This window comes from Sciurus carolinensis, chromosome 2, assembly GCF_902686445.1.
Source record: "Sciurus carolinensis chromosome 2, mSciCar1.2, whole genome shotgun sequence".
NCBI classification, from domain to species: Eukaryota; Metazoa; Chordata; class Mammalia; order Rodentia; family Sciuridae; genus Sciurus; species Sciurus carolinensis.
The window spans coordinates 110541063-110565142 of record NC_062214.1 but is presented as its reverse complement, the minus strand read 5'-3'; the positions used below and the strand labels follow the sequence as shown (position 1 = coordinate 110565142).

Genomic DNA, 24080 nt, shown 5'->3' with positions numbered 1-24080 from the left:
TGCCTATCAAAAAAATACATAGATACCTACATACATATATATGTATACATACATATATATGTATATATATATATATATTTATGTATTATTTTGTCATAAAGAAGAATAAAATTCTGTCATATGCAGCAAAATGAATGGAACAGAAGATATCATGTTAACCAAAATAAACCAGACACAGAAAGACAAGTATCTCATGTTCTTCTTTTTTTTTTTTTTGCGGTGCTGGGGATTGAACCCAGGGCCTTGTGCTTACAAGGCAAGCACTCTACCAACTGAGCTATATCCCCAGCCCTCATGTTCTCTTTATATGTAGAAACTAAACAAAAACAAAATCAGAAACAGTCAGTAGGGGCACACAAAAGAAAGAAAGGCAGCCTAGGAGTAGCAAAGGGGTCAGGATAGCAGAACCTGTGCTAAGGGCAAAGCTGCAGATGGGGCTGGCTTGCTCTTCCCACCTGGTGCCAACACCTACTAGCTTCATTGGGAAACGCTATATTGAAAGATTATGGAGGTGGTACAAATAAAGCAGAACTCCAATTAGGATGGAACTAATCCCACAATTTTATATCTATCAAATAACAAAATTAACATTTTGTGATTTCACTCTATTTTCCCTGCCCTGCTCTAGGGAACGAGGAAGCAGCTTGAAGCACCATAACCAAAGGCAAAAGGAACAGCCAGGGAGGTAAGGTGAACTGTCCTGAGTCAACAGACTAAATCCAGGTGTCAGAAAAAAACTTAGGTATCCTGTGGGTCAAGTTCCCTGACTGCAGGAAGCCCTGGCACATCATAGCATCCAGTCACCAGTTAACATGGCTAGTGACAGGGCACCCTTATCTATTTCAATTTATGTTCTGTGCAGGCTTATAATGTCCAGTCTTGGATCTTAGCTTTGCCCAGAAGCCACCCTGAACAGGTATAAATGATGATGTCCCCTGATAGTCTGATATTTGAACACAATTAGCATATTCCCCAGGAATTCTCTCTTCTAGACACTGTTCTTCTGTTTTTGAATCTTTAGATGTAATTGGCGATAATAAAAGTTTAAACATATTGACCAAAGATAACAGTTTGCTGGTCCTTACCGATTCAGGAAGGCATTTCCAAAGCGACTAAGTTTCCGAAATGGCTTTTTGGGATCCACGACTAATGCATTCCCAGGGGTGCTGCCCTCGGTCTCCCCATACATCACAGCAATGAAGGAATCAGTGGTGGGCTCTGGACCAATCCTCATGCCTGGGAAATCCTGCTCCAATAGGTATCTAGGAGAAGGGAAAGGAAAAGAAAGCTGAGCAGTTGTCACAAAATAAGAAGTTAGAAAGCTGCCCGGGGTTATCAAAGTTTTACATAATCATTTAAAAATTTAGAAATATTAACATCAAGAAAAGGAGGCAAACTGGCACTTAAAGCTTGAATTTTTTTTTGAACTATTTTTTCCCACCGTATGCGGAGCCTGGAGAAAAAGGTCAGACTCTTGTAGACTTATTAGGCATTCTTAGTGTGTACCTGGCTAGCACAGCAATTCTTGTTTGATTCCACTAATGCAATAGAAACCAGCAAGAAAAGCGTGCCCCACTGCTCTTGTGCATTCTGGACCACTTTCTCAGGATCACTTCAACTGAGCTGCAAGCAGGCACAGTTTCTCTGTGGTCCCCAGGCATCTTGTGCCTGCATTCATCATGGTGTTCACCATGTTCCTAACTCACCTGTCTGTGAACTCTGCAAGGCATTTGGGTGACTGGGGGCCTGGGGAATAGAGCTCATGGTATAGCATTTGCCTTGTGTGTATGAGATCCTGTGTTTGATCCCCAGCACCACAAAACAATGAAAAAAATAAAGGTGATTGGGACAGACTCCTGTCCCCACTCTGCTAGAGGGATGATCATTCACCTAGGGAAGGAAGGGTTCAAGGAAGGAAACCTGCATGATTTTCTGTAGCTCCTTACTCCTGCAGCAAACAAACTATTTGGTCCAAAACTATTTGTTTTTAAAAGTCCTGATTGGTCAAATGAAAACTGTGATTCTGTTTCCAGGGATAGAAGGAAAAGAATTAAACATCAAATACCAAACACAATTTTGTCATCTTTATAAGAATGAGAAATGAAGCTATCCTTTAAACTGTTTTCTATGTAAAGAAAATAAAAATTGATTAGTAATCTTAGTAGACTATATTCTAAACCTTTAATTGATGTTGATGCCAGTTTTAACTTTGCCCAAAGTGTTTACATGCCTGTGAAGTCATGGAGCCCTAGAATAGATATATCATTTTGAAATGTCCCCTAAATTAAGAGTAATTGTGGGAAAAAAATCTGGTAATGCAACCTGGCGTTTACTGAGAAGGCACAAAGTCTTCTATCTGCACATGACTTAGTCTTTACAACATTCTCAGGTGGGTGATAACACTATCCTCATTTTGAAGATGGGAATATTGAGGCATCAGAAGCCAAGCAACTTGCCTAAGGTCACACAATAAGTGGTTGAGAGGAAATTGCAGGGAGTTCAACTTCGGAATTTGCACTCTCTAGAAACATTTCTTTGTTTTTGCTTTGTTTTGAGAGGGGTCTTGCTATGTTGCCCAGGCTGGCTTTAAACTCCTGGGCTCAGGGGATCCTCTCACCTTGGTCTCTCAAGTGTCTAGGACTCCAGGTGCGTGGCATTGTGCCCAGTTCTCCACATGGGTTTAAACTTGGCCTTAAGTGAGTGGCTTGCTCAGAGATGAGCAGCACAGGGACATTCAAGGCCCTCACCTGGGATGTGCCATTGAGTATAAGACCTCTTCTATTTTCTCTAATTAAGGGAAAACGTCTCTCCAAATTGTCCCCCCATGAGTCCTCTGGCCTCCTTGATGATGCAAGCCAGCTCTCCCCATTCTCTCTAGAGAAAAGCTGGGGTAAGAATGTACTATTGTTTCGAAGTGTGTTCATATATAATTTAAAATTGTTTTTCGAAACTTTTTCAGTGAAAATCTTAGTGCACCTAAGAACCCAGTAAAAACCCTGAGGAGCAGAAATGCCCACATTGATAAATTCTTTAAAAATTGCACACAAATCATAGGAACACTGGTACAATCAACTGGGAGAATGTCTCATAGTCTGAAACTGTAGTATTCGAAGTGTCTCCAGAGTGTGTGGATTTCAAATGCCCAGGCTCACATCCACTCTGGGATCTCAAGTCTGAAGTCATTCGACAGCAAAGCTAGAATTCAAAGCCAAATTGCATACCCTGCAATGTCCAGTTTGATTTTGATGCCCTGTGACTGGGACGAGGCTAGGCCCTGAGGCTCTGGGAAGAGATTGAGGAAGGGAAGACACTAGGAGAGGCTAGACACTTGGACAAACGGAAACCAGGGTTGCTGGGCTCCCTGGGTACACAGTTCCCAACTCACAAAAGGGTCATGTCCAAGTGTTGGTTTGACACTTGGTAGGCCCTGTTCCATAGGATCATGGTTAACAACAGGGGATGGCTGGTCCCAATGGCCTGCAAAAAATCACACATACAGTAAAACAGATGAACCAGACAAGAGGTGCACCAGTAGTTTCTAGAGTAAAGACTCAGGGTTGAGTTCCAACCTGAGTGGCTTGCTGCCATAGGGCCCCTCTTCTGCACTTTCCCCAGACATGGGCAGGAGGAAGGTTCTTCAGGTTCCAGGCCAAGGAGGGGAAAATGGGCCTTGGGTAGAAGTGAGAGGGCATGCGGATGGTTTAGTTAGGTAGTTGTCCCTGATTGGACAACTCATGTGTAAAGTGTGTTTATGTTGATGATCATTGCTGAGAAGTTCCTGAATTATCTGCTGAAATTTCATTTATATAAAAGCACAGCAAATTCTACTAATTTTGGAATAACAGGGGTTTCAGGGAAAAACTTCAATTATAAAATTATTTAAAGAAGAGCAGGTGTTTCCTACTTTCAAGTTTTGCTATAATAGAAGCTAGAGTTTCCTAAGTAGCAAGTCTGCCAGTCAACTTTAATGTCAACTTATTTTTAAAGCAAGCTGCAAATATGAAACAATGTGAAGTACAAAGTGCCCCCTCAACTGTGACCTTGGTAAATTATTCAGTCTCTGGGTCCCAGATGCAGAGGAAGAACTAGAACTAGGAAGAATTACTGCACGATAATGCTTGCTTAGGTTATTAATTTGTTTAGTGATACTTTCTCCCACAGGTAATAAGAAGTCGAAATTCAATGTTCAATTTCATTACCAAAGTAATACCAATTAAGGACATAGAATATTAACAAAATCTTAAAAAAAAAAAAAGTAATACTCAATGCCAGTGAGGGTCTTATGAAATACACATCCTTATCTACATTGGTGGAGAGCAGTTAGTATGACCTTACTGCAAAGGAATCTGCAGTGTAAGGAGTATTTGACTGTAACAAGCATTTACATTGGGGAGCCCTTGTGAGCTTGTGGCCTGACACCTACTATGGTGGTAAGTTGTGGGCCTATTTTCTCTTTTCCCATGGATTGTCACTTCCTGCAGGGCACAGACTATAGATTCAGAACTTTAAACCTCAAAGTCTTTGGAATCATTTAATCTAACCCCTTGTCTTTACAGGGGAGGAGACTGTGGATTATAATGTGCAGGCAAGTGACTTGCTGCTGGTCAGATTCAGTGGCCCCAGGACCTGGAGCCCCTCCCTTCTGGTCCAAGACTTTTGCTCTTATGTTAAGCTTAGCCCCATGACCTTGAAACCCTCCCAGATCCCCAGCTCACTGCACCCTCAGTGGGACCTATCAGATACACAAGTTAATATAATCTAAGCCGACTGCCCTGAAGTTCCACTGACATGCAGACATGTCACATTGCTGGGCAGGCAGGCACATGTCAATGCAGCAAGGGAACTAAGAACAACCAAGATAATGAAATGGAAAAAGTGACGCTGAAGTGATGAAGTTCAAAAACAGCAACCTGGAAGGGAAGGGAGATCCTGAGGTATGATGAACCCTAGAGGATTAGCCTTGCAGTCATGTGGACCAGGCTGATCCACTGTATTAAACCCTTTTATGACCCCTCAGGGGCTTTCCCCACACTAGGAGTCCCAGGGATTCTATGGTGTTACCCATAATAACAAGAGTTCAAAGGAACAAGAGGCCACAGGAAAACTACAGAAAATAATCCACCGTGATTCCAAGCCAAGCAGCCCACTCCGCAGGCATCCTGTAGGTTAGAGGCTTGATTCTAGTTCTTGGCGCCACCTTGCTCCCCTTTCCTGTGTTCTCAGGGAGGACTGCCAACTCAAGCGGTGATTATTCCAAGGTTCTCAAGCCAAGCCATCAACATAAAAAGGTACAGACATTTGGATTCCAAGCAGCTGGGCCAAAGGGGCAGGGTGGACAGGAGACCTGACCTCTCCTTGTCCTTGTCCAACAAGGTCCCCCATCCAGCCTTATCCAAATGGCTCCTGAGCATACAAGCTGCCAATGCTACACTTGAGGAACTACTTTGATGCAAGGATAGATGTGGATGATGTCTTTTCTTTAATTGCTTAGGCCGGAGAAAATTCCTTAAACTTCATAGAAAGAATGTCATTTGAGACAAAGGGAAGGAAAAACTCTCAGGACAAAGAAAAGTTTCTCAACATCCCCAAGCACCATTTTCTCGAAGGTGGGTCTAAGAATGACTAAAACAAAATAAAACAAACAAACAAAAAACACCACCACCATAAGAGTAACATTATTTTAGCCAAGTGCCATTTCCATGTAGCTTTAAATTGGAAATGATTAATCTTTAATGAATGCTGAAAGACAAATAAAAGGAAAAAAAGCTAACAGAATTCTATAAATGCCTTCCAAGCAATGAACATACTCATTTAGAAGCACACATTTTTACCAGGTATGGTTGTTGCACGCCTGTAACCTCAGCTACTTGTGAGGTTGAGGCAGGAGATGGCAAGCAACTTAGTGAGCTTGTCTCAAAAAAAAAAAAAAAAAAAAAAAGGGACATTATTCAATAACATTTTAGTAATATTATTCAATAATAGCCCAAAATTCCAACTGTGAACTTTGTCTACCCTCGGAGAGAAATATTATGATTTTTTGTAATACATGTCCCTAATATTTGAGGACTTGGTATGTACTAGTCTCTCTCTTTTTTTTTTTTTTTTTTTTTTTTTGTGGTACTGGGGCTCAAACCTAGGATGTAATGCATACTAGGCAAGCACTCTACCACTGAACTCTATAATTAGCCATTAAAAAAAAATTTTTTTGTTTAGAGACTGAAGTGTTGTTAAATTGTTGAGACTAGTCTCAAACTCTTGTTTCTCCTGCCTCAGCCTCCTGAGTAGCTAGAATTATAGGCATGTGTCACCGCACCTGTCAGGTTGTGCTAAAGCCTCTACATAAATAGTCACATCTCATCCTAAACTACTTTATGAATAGTTTACTATTTTTACCCCAATTTTACAAATAAGGAAATTAAAGCTCAAACAGGTTAAGTATTTTATTAGAAGGCAAGATTTCTTTTTGTCCTGTAAGGTCACTACATGTGCTAAATCAGAGCTTAAGTGGCTGAGTCAGCCTCCAAAGGCAGTGTTTACAGGAACATGTTCTGTGAATCATTACAAATGGAAGATTTAAAAATAGGTATTCAATATATACTCTAAAAAATAATATAGCATATATATTTGAGGTATTGTTTGAGCATTATTTTAACATTCTCAAATCAAAATCTAGAGAAATGATCTGTGATGATAAACAAGATTTAAAGAAACATGTTAGTGTATACAAAGGCATCTGTGTACATTAGGCTCAACTCATTGGTATGCCTGAAACATTTTTCAAAAGAGCATGAAACTAACCCACAGTCACCTTATTCCTTTGAGTACTACCAAGGTTTTAAACCATATAGATGTAAAAGAAGATTAAAAAGAAGCACAACTTTGAGTTCAGTGGAGAAGTGCTATTCCTTTATTTCTAAATTAGGACTGAGCGTAAACATATTTATGATAAATGTTGAGAAGTTTCACATTATTTTTATTGATAATATTTACTTACTTCACTCTTCACCAGGAGAGAGATTGACAAGAAAGGGCTAGTCCTTCCACTCTAATTCGTCCTAAACTTGGAAATGTTTTTAAAACACTTTTCATCATTTAATCCATCCTTGTGTTTAAGACCAAGCAGCAGAACGGGGAGAAGAATCTAACATGGACTACTGCAAAGTCTTATCAAATGGTCCAGGGCACATAAATATTCTCTAGGAAACTAGTACTAACTCCATCACTGCTACTTCTAGAAACCATCAAACAGCATGTTATTCTGTAACAGTGCTGCAGGCTTTATGATACATTGCACACATTTGTCTTGTCATCTCATCCTGTCATTGGAGCACATAATTTTATCCTTAGCTTATAGAGAAGAAAACTGCTGAGGACAAGCTTAGTAGCTCTCATGAGACCACATCAGTTCAAGGTAATGACTACTTTTAATATTTTGATATATTTCCAGTCATTTTTCTGTGAACAGGATTATTTTCTTTATAAAACTGTAATCATAAAGCGTTTAAAAAACTTTGTATTAGTTTTTCAACATTAATATTTCCTCACAGCATTGAAAATTTGAAGCTGACTGTGGTGGTGCATGCCTGTAATCCCAGTGACTCAAGAGGATGGCAAATTAAGGCCAGTCTCACTTAGTGAGACCATGTCTCAAAATAAAATAAAAAAGGCTGACAGTGTGACTCAGTGGTAATATACTTGTCTGGTACACATAAGGCCCTGAGTTTGATTCCCAGGATTGCAAAACAAAAACAAAACAAAACAAAACAAAACTCTGGAAACATGAGGTAAGCATGTATTAAATTAGTTTGCCATTTCCTGTTAGGCATTTAACCATTTCATTTCTTGGGTGTAATGTTGTAACTTAGTTGTAGAGTACGTGCTTAGTATGTGTGAGAGTACATGCTTAGTATGTGTGAAGCCCTGGGTTCAATCTCAGCATTAAAAATGAATAGCTTTCATAAGGCTGAGATAAATATCAGTGAACAAATACATACTTTAAAATTTTAATCTTCTTAAGTTAGATCTTCATTTCTATTTTTTAAAAATTTCCATTTAAAATTCTGTGTCCTCCTTAAGTGTGTTTTACTTTCATTTAGTTAAATCATTGACATATTATCTCTACAATTGTTTGCTGGTCTTTGAAACTTGTCTTTCAAACTGCTGTGCCTACTCAGGGAATGGACATCAGCCTGTTAAACTAAAAAAATTACAATTTGTTGGGTGCAGTCTCACATCCATTTTCCCCCCAGCTTTGAATGGCATTCACACTATGCAGAGCGGGAAGTACGTGGAGTACTCTGCTATCTAACCTGCTGCCACTACCTATACCCCTCCTTGATGACTTTCAGAAGGAGGATGAAGAAAGGGAGAGGAAGTCTGTTAAAATCAAATCAATTTCCTGGAGTCCTGTGTCATCCCAGTCTTTCATTTGCTCACACAATGATTATTCATCATCTCTGATGTTATAAATTGTAATTTATGAATCTAACAACAGACTTTTGGTTGTAAATTCTGATCTGTAGTATCCACAAGTCTTCATGGTGGAATGGCTTATAAATCACAGCATCTTCCAAAATTACTTGACTATAGAATTCTTTTCTTCCCTCTGAACACTTATTAAAATCTCCCATGAGTGTGTTCTACAGAATAAAGGTGAAAGGAAAAGGTAAAATGGCATTTAGCAAAACTCATTATTCATTCTATTTTTTTCAAATAAAAGAATTTAAATAAAATCCTTTTGTAAACTAATGAGACAGATAATTTCTTAATATGATTAATTTATAAAATATTAAATCAACATCTAACAGGCTATCTTAAGGTGAAATAACAAAGCTAACCAGAGAAATTTGGTATGTCCACTTCCCAGTATGATAAAATATGAACTATAAGAGGAAACAAAGTAATCATGAATGTAACTAATACAGCAGATATCTAGAAGACCTAGGAGAATTTACTAAAAAGGGGTCCAAATAACTTTCAGAGTCAAATGACCAGATATAGACTAAAATTGCAAAACTCTGTAGCTGCCTTATACACTCAGCCAAAGAATACAAGGGAAAAAAAATCTTTTCAGAAGAATAGCTGAGTATAAAATTCCTAAGGACAACATTAATAAGAACTATGTAGAATCTGCAGAAGTAAATCATTCTTTCAAAGTAGTGCTGAAGTCCTGTTTGGGAAGAGCAATTATGAAAAATATAATTTAGAGATATAATGCAGTTCCAATGCACATGGATCCCAATAGGATTTTTTTGAAATACCTAACAAAGTAATTTTAAAGTTCTTCTCAAAGGATAAGAAAAAAATGATGATTGATAGCATTTGGAAAATAATTATGGTTGACAGCATTTGGAAAATGATGACCTGAGAAAGGTCCGAAGTTACCATTTGTTAAAAAGTATTTAAAAGTGATATTATTTGAGACAGTATGGTGCTGGTATGAGAATTTACAAATGAAGAGGATTCAAGATAGTGGATTAGAGGAAGACTGCATTTCCAGGTGCTCCATGGCTTAGGATTCAGGCGGTGGGAGTACTGCTTCTTAGTGAGGTGCTGGGAATCAACAAAGCCACTATGAGTTTACAGGATAGAGATTCTGCTGCTGAACTAAACCCGGCAGAGACACAATGCACCTTACTCCACACACAAATTAACCGCACTTGAACTTCAGTGATACTTCAATACAAAGAACGGAAGAGACAAAACCTCCAAACTTAGAACCATTCCTACGTGGGTAGGAATGGCTAGGGACCACTCATGGACATTCACTTCTACAGTAAAAACAGTAAATTAAAACAAAGGCTGTGGATGTCACACCTACAAGGGGTCTCAGGTCAGATCACGCTAGGACACTTTGGCAAGGGAAGACTGTGTCCTAAAAAGACCCACACATAAGAGTGGTAGAGAAATCCATCCCAACAGATGAATAAAGCCCAGCAGAGGAATAAAAAAAATATGAAAAACAAGGTAACATGATACATACTAAGGTTCATAATTCTCCAACAACTGACTTCAGAGATACTGAAGTGGATGGAATATCAGATAAAGAATTCAAAAGAACAATTATAAAAATGATCAACGAATTCCAAGAAAACACAGAAAAACAACTGAATGAAATAAGGAAGTCAGTATAGGATATGAATGAGAAATTCAATAAGGAAATAAAGATATTAAAAAAACTAAGAGAAATCTTGGAAATGAAAGAAAATAAATCAAACAAAATGTTCTGTTGAAAGTTTCTCTAATAGAATAGACCATGCTGAAGACAGAATCTCAGAGCTAGAAGACAAGGTTGTCATCCTTGAACATTCAGACAGTATTAAAGAAAATAAGTAACCATGATCAGAATATACAAGAAATCTGGGACAACATTAAGAGACCAAATTTAAGAATCATTGGAATTGAAGAGGGCTGTGAGATGTAGGTTAATGGCATGAATTATTCTTCAGGGAAATAACAGAAAAATTTCCAAAACTTGAGAGGGTCCCCCAAAAGCTCATGCATGAGACAATGCAAGAAAGTTAGAGAAGAAATGATTGGATTATAAAAGCCTTAATTATAAAATCCTTAATCATTGAATTAATTCCCTGATAAGGATTAACTGAGTGGTAACTGGCTGGAGAAGGTGGGTCCCTAGGGGTGTAGCCTTGGGGTATATATTTTGTATCTGGCAAGCAGAGTCTCTCTCTGCTTCCTGATCATCTTGTGAGCCATTTCCATCTGCCACACACTCAGCCATGATGTTCAGTCTCACCTTGAGCCCTGAGGAATGAAGCCTACTCTCTGTGGATTGAGACATCTGAAACTGTAAGCCCCCATATAAACATTTCCTCTTAAAATTGTTCTGACCAGATCTTTTAGTCACAGCAGTGAAAAAGCTGACTAAAACAGAAATTGGTATCAAGAAGTGAGGTCATTGCTGTGACTAACCTGATCATGTGGTTCAGAAGTTTTTTGAGTTTTTTTGGAATTGATGGGAGGAATTTTGAGATGCTTAACAGTGAGTGCTGGAAATGCTTTAAATTGTTGTAAGCTGAGCATAATAGCCAATTTTGGTGGGAGCTCAGAAGATCAGAATGTCAATAGGACCATGAGCAGTGAAGACAGGGCTTGAAAGGGTTTGGAGGAAAAGGAGGACACTATCAGTAATTGGACTAGAGGCCATCTGTGTTATGTTATGGCTAAGAAGTTATCTGCATTTTACCCATGTCCTGAAACTTTCTGTGAGGCTGATTTTAAAAGCAAGACTTCTTAACCTGGCAGAGGAAATTTCTAGACAGCTGAGCATTCAGGTAGTGGCAAGGATATTGCTGGTGGCTTTTAGCCAAGTTTACTGTGATAATAAGGAGCAGAAAGCAGAGCAGCAAGATTTGAAAAACTTGGACTTGAAAGGTGGGAGTAAAACTGGGGCTAAGGAAGTTGCAGTTGTTAAAGATATAACTACCACTAAAGAAATCCTAAAGACTGCCCAGAGACAATAAGAAAGATGGCTTAAGGGCATCTCAGGAGCTGGCAAGACCACACCCACCTCAGGCTCAAAGGAGTAAAAGTAAAAATTATCTTCAGAAGAGACTAGTGGGGCACCCTTCTTGCAAAAGGGGGTGTAGGAAATCTTTTCAATATGCTCAGCTACCCAGGCACTCAGAGGCCACTGCAGCCAGGGTCCCTGGAGGCTTGGCTGCTGCCTGAGATGACGGCATCAATCATGTAGTGACAGTTCTGCAGGAATACAGGATGCTAGAGTTAGGGGGTCATGGAGGCTTCCACCAAGATTTCAATGGAAGGCCTGGGAGACCAGACAAAGAGCAACAGTTCCGGAGTCCCTGCAGACTGTCCCTGAAAGGGCAAATCAAGAAATGTGAGGAGGAAGCCAAAGCTGCAGTGGACACCCCTGAAATTAAGAAATGCCAGTAACATGGGACATTGTCTTAGGAAAGCTTCAGGAATCGAGCAGAGATTAGTCAACAGAAAGGTCACTTGGGCTGCAACCAACAAGGCCACAGGGGTAGAGCTACACAAGCCCTTTGAAGAGAACATCATGATGCAATGTACTCTTGATATGGGACATGGAGCTACAGGACATGTTTGCCCTGCTGGATTTCAGTCTTGCTTTGGTCCTATTCCTTCTTTATATACCCCTATTTTTGTGAATGAAAATGTTTATTCTGTATCATTATTTATTGGGTAGTTTTAAATAGCTTATTATTATATATTGGATAGTTTTAAATAGCTTTTGACTTTCACAGAAACTCCCTATGCAAGCTTGCCCTGAGTCTCAGAGGAGACTGTGAACTTGAACTTTTGGGCAATCTTGGAACTCTTGAGACTATGGGGACTCTTGGAGATGGACTAAATGTACTTTGCACTGTGAGATGGTCATGAACTTTTGGGGGTCAGGGGCAGAATGTTATGGTTTGGATGTGAGGTATCCTCCAAAGCTCATGTGTGAGACAATGCAAGAAGGTTTAGAGGAGAAATGATTGGCTTATAAAAGCCTCAATCCAATCATTAAATAAATCCCTTCATGGGGATTAACTGAGTGGTAACTGAAAGCAAGTAGGGTGTGGTTGGATGAGGTGGGTTCCTAGGGGTGTGGCTATGGGGTATATAGTTTGTGTCTGGAGAACAGACTCTCTTTCTCTGCTCCCTGGTCATCAAGTGAGCTGCTTCCACCTGCCACACACTTCACCATGATTTTCAGCCTCACCTCGAGCCCCGAGGAATAGAGCCTGCTGTCCATGGACTGAGACCTCTGAAACTGTGAGCCCCAAATAAATTTTTCCTTCTCTAAAATTGTTCTGGTCAGGTCTTTTAGTCCCAGCAGCAGGAAATAATAACAGAAAAATTTCCAAACCTTGAGAATGATTGACATCCAGATAGAGGAGGTATTCAGAACCCCAAACAGACAAGATCAAAAATGCACCTCTCCACAACACATAATTAAAGTGCCTAACATTCAAAATCAGGAGAGAATTTTAAAAGCCCACTGCTAAACTGGGACTATAGAAAATACCTAAATGGACAAATCTCATTTTAAAAGTAACTAAGCAAATGAGAAACAGGACCAAATTATACATTAGAAATAAATCAAAATGGCAGGAATTAATAAAAATTGCTCTATAATAATATTGAATGTAAATGGTTTAGCTCTCCAATTAAAAGACCTAGACTGGCAGAATGAATTAAAAGATAAGAATCAACTATTGTTTGCAGGAGACTTACCTTATAGACAAAGTAAAAGATTGGAATTTGATATACCATGCAAATGAAGCCCCCAAACAAGCACAACAATCCAACAAAAAGATATAATCCAACAAAAAGAACAGTCCAACAAAAAAATTTAATGGCAGTAAATATTTATGCCCCAAATGTTGATGCACCTAATTACATAAAAAAGATATTACTTGAATTAAAAACTCAGATAGACCCCAGTACAATAATACTGGGTGATTTCAAAAACCTCCCTCAATGATAAACAGATCATCCAGAGGTAAACTCAGTAAAGACTCTTCAGACCTAAAAAATATTATAAATCAAATGGACTTAATAGACATCTATAGAACAGTTTATCCAACAATATCCAAATACACTTCCTTCTCAGTTGCTCATGGAACTTTCTCCAAAATAGATCACATTTTAGGCCATGAAGCAGTTCTTAGCAAGTACAAAAAAAATTGACATTTCTTGCATGTTATCTGATCATAATGGAATGAAATTAGACATCAGCACCAAAAAAAAAAAAAAAATCTACAGAAACTAAATAAACACATGGAGATTGAACAATATACTTTTGAACAATGGATGGGTAACAGAAAAAAATCAGGGGAGAAATTTAAAAATTCTTAGAATTCTGAGAATAATGATACAATATATCAGAACACCCAGAACACTATGAAGGTGGTTCTAAGAGGAAAGTTCATAGCTATGAGTGCCTACATAAGAAAATCAGAAAGATCCCAAATAAACAACCTAATGACACATTTCAACATCCTTGAAAAATAAGAACAAACCAATTCCAAAACTAGTAGAAGGAAGGAAACAGTATCAGAACTGAAATCATTGAAAGAGAATAAAAAAAGGAATACAAAGGATCAATGACATGAAGAGTTGGTTCTTTTTGGGGGGATGGGTACCAGGGATTGAACTCAGGGGCACTGGACCACTGAGCCACATCCCCAGCCCTATTTCTTATTTTGTTTCGAGCCAGGGTTTCACTGAGTTGCTCAGCACCTTGCTTTTGCTGAGGCTGGCTTTGAACTCACGAACTCATGTTTGTCTTTGAAAAGACAAATAAACAAACAAAAATCCATATATATTTGGTCATAAATTTTAAGTATACCTACAAATAAAAAATTATCACAAAAAGTTAAAAGGCAGTTGGGCACAGTGATGCATAGCTATAATCCCAGCAGCTCAGGAGGCCGAGGCAGGAGGATCTCAAGTTCAAAGCTAGTCTCAGTAACTTAGTGAAGCCCTAAGCAACTCAGTGAGACCCTGTCTCTAAACAAAATACAAAAAAGAACCGGTGATGTGGCTCAGTGGGGATGTGGCTTGGTGGTTAAGTGCCCTGAGGTTCAATTCCTGGTTAAAAAAAAAAAAAAAAAGTTAAAAGGCAAACTTCCAGAAAAATACTTATAATAACCATGGAAAAGGATTAATATCTGTTATTGTGAAAAATATTCATCATATCTATATTGAAAAGATGAATGAAAAGAAATGAAAGTTGGGCAAAGTTCACAGACAATTCACAAAGAAATACAGATGATGACTATATATTTTATAAGTTCAACCACAAAAATAAAAAAAGCAAATTATGTTAAAATAATTTTTAGTTTTACTAACAATTTGGTGAAATAGTGATATTCATATTTCCAATGGGAGTTTAATTTGAAATAACTTTTCTGAAAAGGAATATATATAGATATAAATAAATATAAGTAAATACATTTAGGAAAAGTATCTATCTTTTTGATGCAGTAATTTATGCTCAGACTATTCTAAGAAAAAACTAGAAATAAAGATTTATGATCAAAAATGTTCACTGCAACATTATGTATAATTGCATAAAGTTCAAAACAACTTAAATGCTACATTTGTACTATAGAATATGATGTAATTGTTGAAGTTATTTTTGAAGACTAATGACATAAGAAAATGTTCATATATTAAGTGAAAAAAAATCACTTTACTGGACTGTATTCATCATTTAATATACAGTTTTGTGAGCATATAAGTTTTGTCTTCATATAAGTCTTTGCTAAAAATATGAACAGGTGGAAAGTTCACCAAAGTCAGTCTCCCTCTTCTGGGTTAAGGCTAACCTTATTCAGGACTGATGGTCCATCTGTCATTGTTCCATTAACTGAATCTTCATGTATCAATGGTTCTCAAAGCTTTCCTGGAGGAGGCTGTGTAAGAATCACTCTTAGCCTGCCTCACAGAGATTCGGACTTAGGAGGTCTGAGAATGGACTCTCTAATCTTTGTTTTTAAAGGCCTCCAGGTGATTTGGTCTTCAGTCAGACCCAGGAACTTCCAACATTCTCATTCATAATTTCCTGAGGTTTGAAAAGTATATTGAAATGCATTTTAGAAGGAAGTTTCTAGATGGGAGATAAGGAAGAGAATTTTATAATTAACCCCTGTCCCCCATTTCTCCTGATCACTGCTACTTGCAAGCAGATAATGTAGCAAGTTGACAAGCAGGTCACCTGCAGGTCTGGCTGTGTTGACTACCGTGGTCAACACAACACCCCACCTGCCCTGCAGCCTTCCCTGCCCTCCTTAGAATCTCTGCTCAGAGTCCTGTCTCCTTAGTTCTTGAACACTAGCTGCTTACGGGTGCTCTCTCTATGCCTCCCCTCCCCACCTTCCATCCACTTTTAACTCTGAGGTCATACTCATCTTTAATCAAATCCACATAATGCCTATGACCAGGGCATGGTTCCTCCCTTCCAGTGCCAGTTGCTGAGGATTTTCTATATTTGATGCCTTACCTCCCACTCATTCCTCAACCCACCACCATCTGGCTTCCATCACCACCACTTACAGACATGGTCTTGCCAAGGTCTCCCTGGCTCCTGATGGCTAATCTGCTGGTTCTGTTTCAAACCTTTTCCCAGAAGCATCTGACCACCAGTCTCCCGTTCGGTGGCTTTTGTGGGGTCATTTGCTGTTTTGCTTGACTTGCACCAACCTCTATTTTGGGAAAAGCTTTTTGAGAAGCTGCCTTCCCTCACGCCTCAACCATGTGGTTTGGAGGCTGCTCATCCTACTCCAGCCACTCCGTGCCCTGCTCTAGGGATTAGTGCAGGGATGGGCCTATGGCCATATTGGAACCAGTGAGACTCCAATCTGAGACTTTTGCTGAAACTGTTGGGAAAAGGTTCCTTCTTCCCACTGGGGCTGCTAAGCTGTGGAACATGAGTCTGGAACTGAAGATGGTCACCTGTACACCCCACGAGGGGAGTTTGCCTGAGAAAGAGCCAATACAGACAAGGGAAATGACAGTGAATCTTGATGGTGGCACATCCTGGTCTGATCAGTCTCATGAATTTTTTTTCTCTCTTTACTTCAGCCAATTCCAGTTCGATTTCTGTCACTTGCACCCCAAAAAGTCCAATGGTAAAACCACTGTCCTCCCCTGGCATTATTCCACCCCTCTGGTGACTTCCCCCGCAGGGTTTCCACAAGTTCCTCCTCCTCTCACTTTCAAATGCTCGTATTCCTTATACTCGTAGGACTTCTAGTCCAGACACTGGCTCCCAAATACTGATGCTCCCAAATCCATACAACAGCCTAGACATCCCACTGACCTCCAAATGCCCATATAAGCCCTCAAAGACATCTCCACATCAGTGTTCACTTAAACAACAGGCTTGAATCTAAATATATAATTATGCCCATCCTTCCTCTTCCTGGGTCCCAATCTCAGTGAATGGCTCAACCACCCCTAGTCACCCCAGAAACTTGGGCTTCATTGTTGACACTCCCCCACCTTCCCTTTCCCTTTTTGGGTAACTATTTCTGGATCATTCCTCAGGGTTCACTTTAGGCTGCATCCTCCGGGAGGCCTTTTCCAACCCCTAAGCCTGAATGACAAGTCCTACCCAAGCCCCAGACCAGACTGTGCTTCTAGTGTTATGGCCCTTGTCACTAAGAGTTGATTCTTTTCCACATTACCCATGAATCTGAGTTTTGTGATAGCTGTGCCAACCCCTAAAATAAATATTATTTGAATAAATGAACACCAGGACCTGTAGGTGTGATCTTATATTGTACGCTGCAAATATAATCTATTATTTTATAAAAATTAAATATCTCAACATTCCAGAGAGATCTGAAGAGGGCATGGTTGTCAAAGAAGACTATAATTTTCATCTGCATAAGGGTGAGAACCACCAAATCAGGGCTTCAGAGTTTCTTTAATGAATTTTTTGTTTGTTTTTAATAAATGGATGCCACCTGGCTGCCTCCTAATGGATGCCTGCACTTCCCTTCTGTTTATTCAGTCTACAGGCTTGTCAAGAGAAAAAATTAGGGCTTTTTTCCTATTCAAAATCCATTCCCTCAGTTTTTTGGAAACTTAAGACATTTTACTGCTTCCATTTTTCTGATACTTTGAATATTCTTCATCATCTCTTCGAATTCACCTAAGAGTTCTTTCTGCACCACTGCAAGTTCTTTCTACACCGTCTACCCAGATCTTTGCTGAACCTTGCCTGTGGCAGGCCCTGGGCTGTGGGGTGGGGGCATCAGGGTTGCTCTTCCTAGGTTTTTTTTTTTGGAGGGGGTGGTACTGGGGATTGAACCCCAGGACCTCCCATATAGTAGGCAAGTGCTGTACCATTGAGTTATATCCTTAGCCCTTTTTATTTTGTTTTGTTTCAATTTGAGATAAGGTCTTGCTAAATTGCCCAGGCAGGCCTCAAATTTGGATCTCTGGTAGCTGGGCTTATAGGTGTGAACTAGCGCATCCAGATCTCCTTTGGGTTTTAATCCCTTCTCAAACAGGGTGGGGTCATAATAATGTTCAATGGAATATTTTCTTTAAGAGAAAAGAAGGAAGCAAAATAATAGTAGAGCAGTTCTTCTTTCTGCTAAAGTTGCAGCAAGAATGCCAAGAGGTGGGCCTATCACTTCCTGATTTTTTTGCCTTCTTCTAATCATACCTCAAAAGTCTTCTTGACTGTCCCAGGCACTTTTGTACTCAGCCCACTCCAGTTTTTGACCCTTTTTACTGTTCAAAAACCTTGTTTCTACCTTGCATGTGAGCCCCTGTCCCCTTTTCCCTATTAAGCCCTATATTTAAGTGATAATATTTAAAGTTTTAAAACACAGCTATGTTATCAAGCATTTGTATAAGAAAGTATTGATCATACCTTGAGTTTACCAACCTGAGTGCTATGAATAATGAAGGTGTTTGTACACTGAGAAACACACGGGGAAAACCATAGAGGGATTACATGGTGGCTACTTGTTCTTCCTCTCTCATGTTTACTCTTTAGTTTTTTTGCCCTAGTGTTCCTTTAGCTTATTTCCACTTTGTTTTCTTTTTGGCATCTGTTTTTCTTCTTTAAATTATTGCACATAGGTGTAGAAATTACTTGACTGGCATTAATTATAGAATTATGGAATTTAAATAAATCAGAGGCCACTTAGTGTTGATTGAATCATTTCTTATTTTTATTGAAATACAATTCATATATCCAAAATTTACTCTTAAAATGGTGTAGTCTTGGGCTGGGGATTTAGCTCAGAGGTAGAACACTTGCCTAGCATGGATAAGGCCCTGGGTTCTATCCCCAGCACTGTAACAAAACAAAATAAAACAAAAACCCTGCAAAGTTGTACAACCAATACACAATCCAATTTCAGAACATTTTCACACTTCAAAAAGAAGCCCAGTAACAGTTTTTCTTCATTCCTTCTGTAAGTTGGATATTCAATTGTCCAACCATCATTTGACTGTTCTTTCCCCACTGAATTGTCTTGGCACCCTTGTCAAAAATCAATCGACCATAAACGTGAAGGTTTGGTCTTGGACCCTCAATTCTATACCATTGATCTACACATCTATCCTCTGCCAGTGTCACACTGTATTTTTTTTTTTTTTAATTTTTAAATTTTATTTATTTTTATTTTTACAGACTGCATTTTGATTCATTACACAAATGGGGTACAACTTTCCATTTCTCTGGTTGTACATGATGTAGAGTTACACCATCCGTGTAATCATACATGTACGTAGGGTAATGATGTCTGTCTCATTCTACTATCTTTCCTTCCCCTGCCCCCTCCCCTTCCCTCATTTCCCTCTGCACAATCCAAAGTTCCTCCAAAACTCCAGTGACACAATTGGTTAGCTCGAGGTACTTATAACACTGTATTGTTTATGTGGCTATACAGTAAGTTTTGAATCAGAAAATGTGAGTCGTCCAAACTTTGTTTTATCAAGACTGTTTTACTGTTTTGGCTATCCCAGGTACATAAGAATTACAGAATCAGATTGTCAGTTTTCATTTCCCTTTGGGATTATTCATTGCTAATGTATAGAAATATAATTAAAATTTTGTATATTAATCTTGTATCCTGCAACCCTGCAAAACTTTTTTTTTTTTTTTGCGGTACTGGGGATCGAACTCAGCCTTGTGCTTGTGAGGCAAGGACTCTACCAGCTGAGCTATTTTCCCAGCCCAAAACTTTTTTTCTGATAGTTTTTAGTATGTTATTTAGGATTTTTCTACATACAAAATTACATCATCTCTAAATAATTTTACTTTTTTGTCCAATTTGAATACCTTTGTTTCTTGCCTAATTTCTTTTTCTTTTTTTTTTTTTTTGGTACTGGAGTTTGAACCCAGGGATGCTTTCCCACTGAGCTACACCCCCAGTCCTCTTTTATTTTATAATTTACTTTTGAGATAGGGTCTTACTAAGTTGCCAAGGTTGTCCTTGAACTTGGGATCTTTCTGCCACTGCCTCCTGAGTCACTAGGATTATAGGCATGTACCACCATACCTGGCTTCTTTTCTAGTTTCATTTTCCCTGCCCTTTTAAAGTCTTGAGTGACTTCCTTCTTTTTTCCTGATTAGAATAACTTTTCTGGGGGGTGGGGGGAAGGTATAGAAGGAAGAGAGAAAGTAGAGGTCTTAAGTGTCATAAGTTGCAATGTGCAGGATGAATTAGTTTCAGACGGGCTTCACATCCTTTCAATGAAAACAGCTTTTTTCACCCCTGGGTCCAGGGGTTTTCTAAAGGAATCTGAAATTTGTTTTTCTCAAGTTTTTAGCACAAGCCTGACTGAGACCAATATCCATGCTTCCTTGTTGTTGCAAAGTCTAAGATGATATGGTCACTTTCCCCAGTGCCCATCTCTTCTTCTTTGGCTAATTTTTCTTTGCTGGTTGAAGGTAGACCAGTCAACAGTTCCTATCAGGCATCCTATCTTCTGAGAAATAAAACAGAGAGACAACAGGGCTATCAGCTTCTCTGCCTCTACCCCAAAGAAACTGACAGATACCTTCACCACATCTGAAGCCTCCTTTTGAGCCAGTGCTATAATTGGCAGGAGGGTCCACCAACCTGCTGTTTTTATTCATCCTCTTCATGGCACGTGGGCCTCTCCTGGTGACCATCCGTGCAGAATTGAGCATATTTTCTTGACATCCCAGGCTCTTCATGCATCCTATCTAGGATACCTTTTCATCATACAAAGGCACACACTTAATTGCCTCACTCCTGATGAATGTCCTTGATGATTGTGCTGGCCCATCTTGTATTAGTGGGGTTCCTAGTTCCTCCCAGTCATGAGGCAGGAGGTGACAGTAAGGTTTCAGTAAAGGTGTGGAATACACATCAAAGGCTTTGTTCAATGGCTCTATATTGAGAAGTTTCCTTCCATGTCAGTGCAGATCCTGTGTTATCAATTGCTTCTTAGGTTGTGAGGATGGTAGGCGGATAAGAATCTATGACCTGGGGCTGGGGTTGTGGCTCAGTGGTAGAGCGCTTGCCTAGCACGTGTGAGGCACTGGGTTCGATTCTCAGCACCACATAAAAATAAAAAATAAACAAATAAAGGTTAAAAAAAAAAAAAAAGAATGCTTAAAAAAAAAAAAAAATCTATGACCTGTAGATAGGTGCCTCCACAGCCAAGTATGAGCTTTTAGTTTTCAGTTGCTAGAAGCAAACATCCAGGCCACTAACCAGGATCTAACTGAGGCAGGATCCAGGATAGTCAGCACCCTGTTCACCATTCCAAGTGCCCAAGTCTCCAGGATGGTTGTCCTTTTGTTTGGAGCTTTCCTCCTAGGAACTAATCACATCCTCCCAGTGTACTTGGAAATTACATGCAACTTTATTTTTACAGTGCTGGAGATTGAACCCAGGTCCTTGTGCATGCTAGTCAAGTGCTCCACCCTAAAGATACATCTCTAGTCCCCTACTGTGCAATCAAATTCACATATCCTGTGGCCTCACCAAGCTTCCTGTTCACACTGATTTTCTGAACCTCACAGTTCACCTTATGTCCATTGCCTAAGGACACAGCCACTTAGCTCGGGGAAGATTTCAAGAACACTGGTTTCTTTTCATGTGATTCTTCCCTCAACTAAGGACTGCACAGGGCTCCAGTGCCTGCTGAGAAATAGTCAATTTGGATGTGGTTGCTAGGAGTCAAATCCTAGAACCCTTCTTAAAACTATGCTTAGCCATTCCACAAAGCTTCCCCCAGATAATGAAACTCTTATGAAAATACAATGAAATAGTAATTTGGGGGGAAAAATTGATCCAGGTTTCCATGAGTTGAGTTGTGTCCTATGTCCGGTCTGCTTATTAATCAGGCTTTGGGAGCAGAGAGAGGGCTGCATTGCCTCCAGGTCAAGACACCCTAATTACACACAGGCACAATAGCAGACAAACAGGAAGAAGTGCCTAGGGCGCTGTGAACATGCCACCACTAAATTATACCAATGTTATGGTCTTATTCATGTATGCTCAAAAAAAAAAAATCACCCTCCCACTCTTGTACCACTTGGTTGTAATACTTTATTATCCCAGCACTTTTAAACTGGTATTATTAACACCTCAAATGTACCATTTGTTTGCCATCTTTGGAAGAGCCAGTTTCTGTAATATGTTGATAGTTCATTTCTGAGTGGGGTAACATATTTAATACTATTTTCACTTTACTAATAAGCACCAAATAAAGCAATTTTAACATTATTGTCTTCAGTCTTCCTTCATATTCAATTTATTGTTTAGAATTAAATTCCAGTATACTGTGTATTTGCTTTGTGAATTCATTCACCGTGTATTTGCAGGCCTAGATTTAACATATTTCCTATAGTGACAACTACTCTATTTGTAGGAACTATTTAGGTCACTGGAGTGGAGAAAAAGAGGTCACTACTTAACAGAAATGGCATGTGTCCAAATATAGACCCAGTTTTCTAAACACCTGTTGATCATCAAATGATGAAGAGAGTGTTACAATTTCCAAAACCCTGGACCCAAAGCTTAAATGATTGGTCACTTTGTTTCAATTGATATGGGGTTTGACCCAGAAAAACAATTCTTCACAAAAAAGGGAAGTTTTAATATGCTGGTTGCTTCAGAAATAAAACATTTTAAAATCAATCAGTTTCAATGTAAATTATTTCTCAAGTCACTCAGAGGACGCTATACGATTTGAACCACAGACCAAGCACAGCAATAGCTTCCGGAGATACCGTGAGCAGGACAAATATTTTCAGTTGTCAAGGGTGCGAGGGAAGGGAATGATCCACCTAAGAAATGGAAACTAACACTGAGCTATATCCCCAGCCCGAAACTAACAAATAGTAACTTGACACTCCCTCTTAGTTCCACAGGCTGATGCGGCTGCCACACACAGCTAACTTCCTATCGTCGGGTAAAGAGGCTGTGCAAAAGCTGAACGAAGGCTGGACTCTGGTGGAGGAACATGTAAGGACTTCAGGGGACAGGGGCTTAGGCAATACCCTCTACTTTTCTGTTGTATTCATTCATTCATTCATTCATTCCCTAAAGCTATGAGCCAGGCACTGTGCTAGGAACTTAGCTCTCCGACTCTGACTCCACAGCCCATTCTGAACCCCACACCTCTGGCTCCACTTCTAGCCCTAGGCATCACTCCCTTATCAAGAAGATGCTTACTATATCGTCGCTCTCCTTCCCTTCCCTGGGCCCCCAGGCAAGGGTGACAGAATACAGCCGGCCCGAGAAACACCTTTTCAATAGCAAAGAAGATGGACTCGAGCCCGCAGTGGGCAGGTTCCCGGGACCCAGCCCGCTGGGGGCAGTCAGCCTGGACTTCGGCGGCCTCGCCCGGGGGCGGGGCCGAGAGCACAGTGCTCCGAGGGTACTGAGGTCAGACCGATACTGAAGGGGGAGGAGGCACCACAGGTTGCCCAACGGCGGTGGGAGGTTGGCGACCACATGCACGCGTGGGGAGGACCCGCCCAGGTGGTGGGGGAAGGGGTCTGGCGCGGGCCAGGAGGGTTACCTGATGAAGGTGGTCTTCCCAGTGCTGTACTGGCCCACCAGCAGGATCATGGGCTTGTTCTCGAAGTCTGCGTCCTCCAGCGCAGGCGAGTGGAACTCGTGGAAGCGGTATGCCTCCTCCAGGGGCAGCACCTTGCGCAGGTAGAGTGAGCGCAGGCCTCCAGTCACCGTCTGCACGGCGTCCGTGCCGCCCGAGCGCTCGCGCGCGCCGGCTTGCCGCCCCATCCAACTGAACATCCTGTAGCTCGTCCACGTTCCACGCTCGGACCCTACTCCGGGTAAGACCCTTCTCTACTCGCACAGAGCAGCCACAGCCGCACTCGCCGCCGCCCGAGACTGATCCCGCCTCTCACCGCCACAGCCAATCTCCGGGCGCTACGTCACGGGCGTACGTTCATTATTCAGAAGAACTCTCTCAGGTTCTTCCTCATTGGGTCTCTGCCAGCGAGAGTGGAAGCATCAGCCAATGGGGAGGAGGCTCTTAATGAATTATTGATGACCGAGTCCTTCTGGAGGGTTGGGAGGGGAGAGGGTGCTGCCTGTGCAGAGTAGCTCAGGCGC

At 40.3% G+C, this 24080-nt stretch overlaps 1 protein-coding gene across 1 annotated transcript in view; it reads right to left on the bottom strand.

Moving 5' to 3' along the window:
- Positions 1-23867, bottom strand: part of Ehd4 (EH domain containing 4) — an 88693-nt gene extending 64826 nt beyond the window's left edge. Inside the window, exons 1-2 of the mRNA XM_047540446.1 lie at positions 23521-23867; positions 1086-1262 (exon numbers count right to left, since the gene is read on the bottom strand). Of these exons, the coding sequence (XP_047396402.1) occupies positions 1086-1262; positions 23521-23756 (413 nt within the window). The 5' untranslated portion in view covers positions 23757-23867. The remainder of the gene's footprint in view (positions 1-1085; positions 1263-23520) is intronic.
- Between the last annotated feature and the right edge of the window lie 213 nt (positions 23868-24080).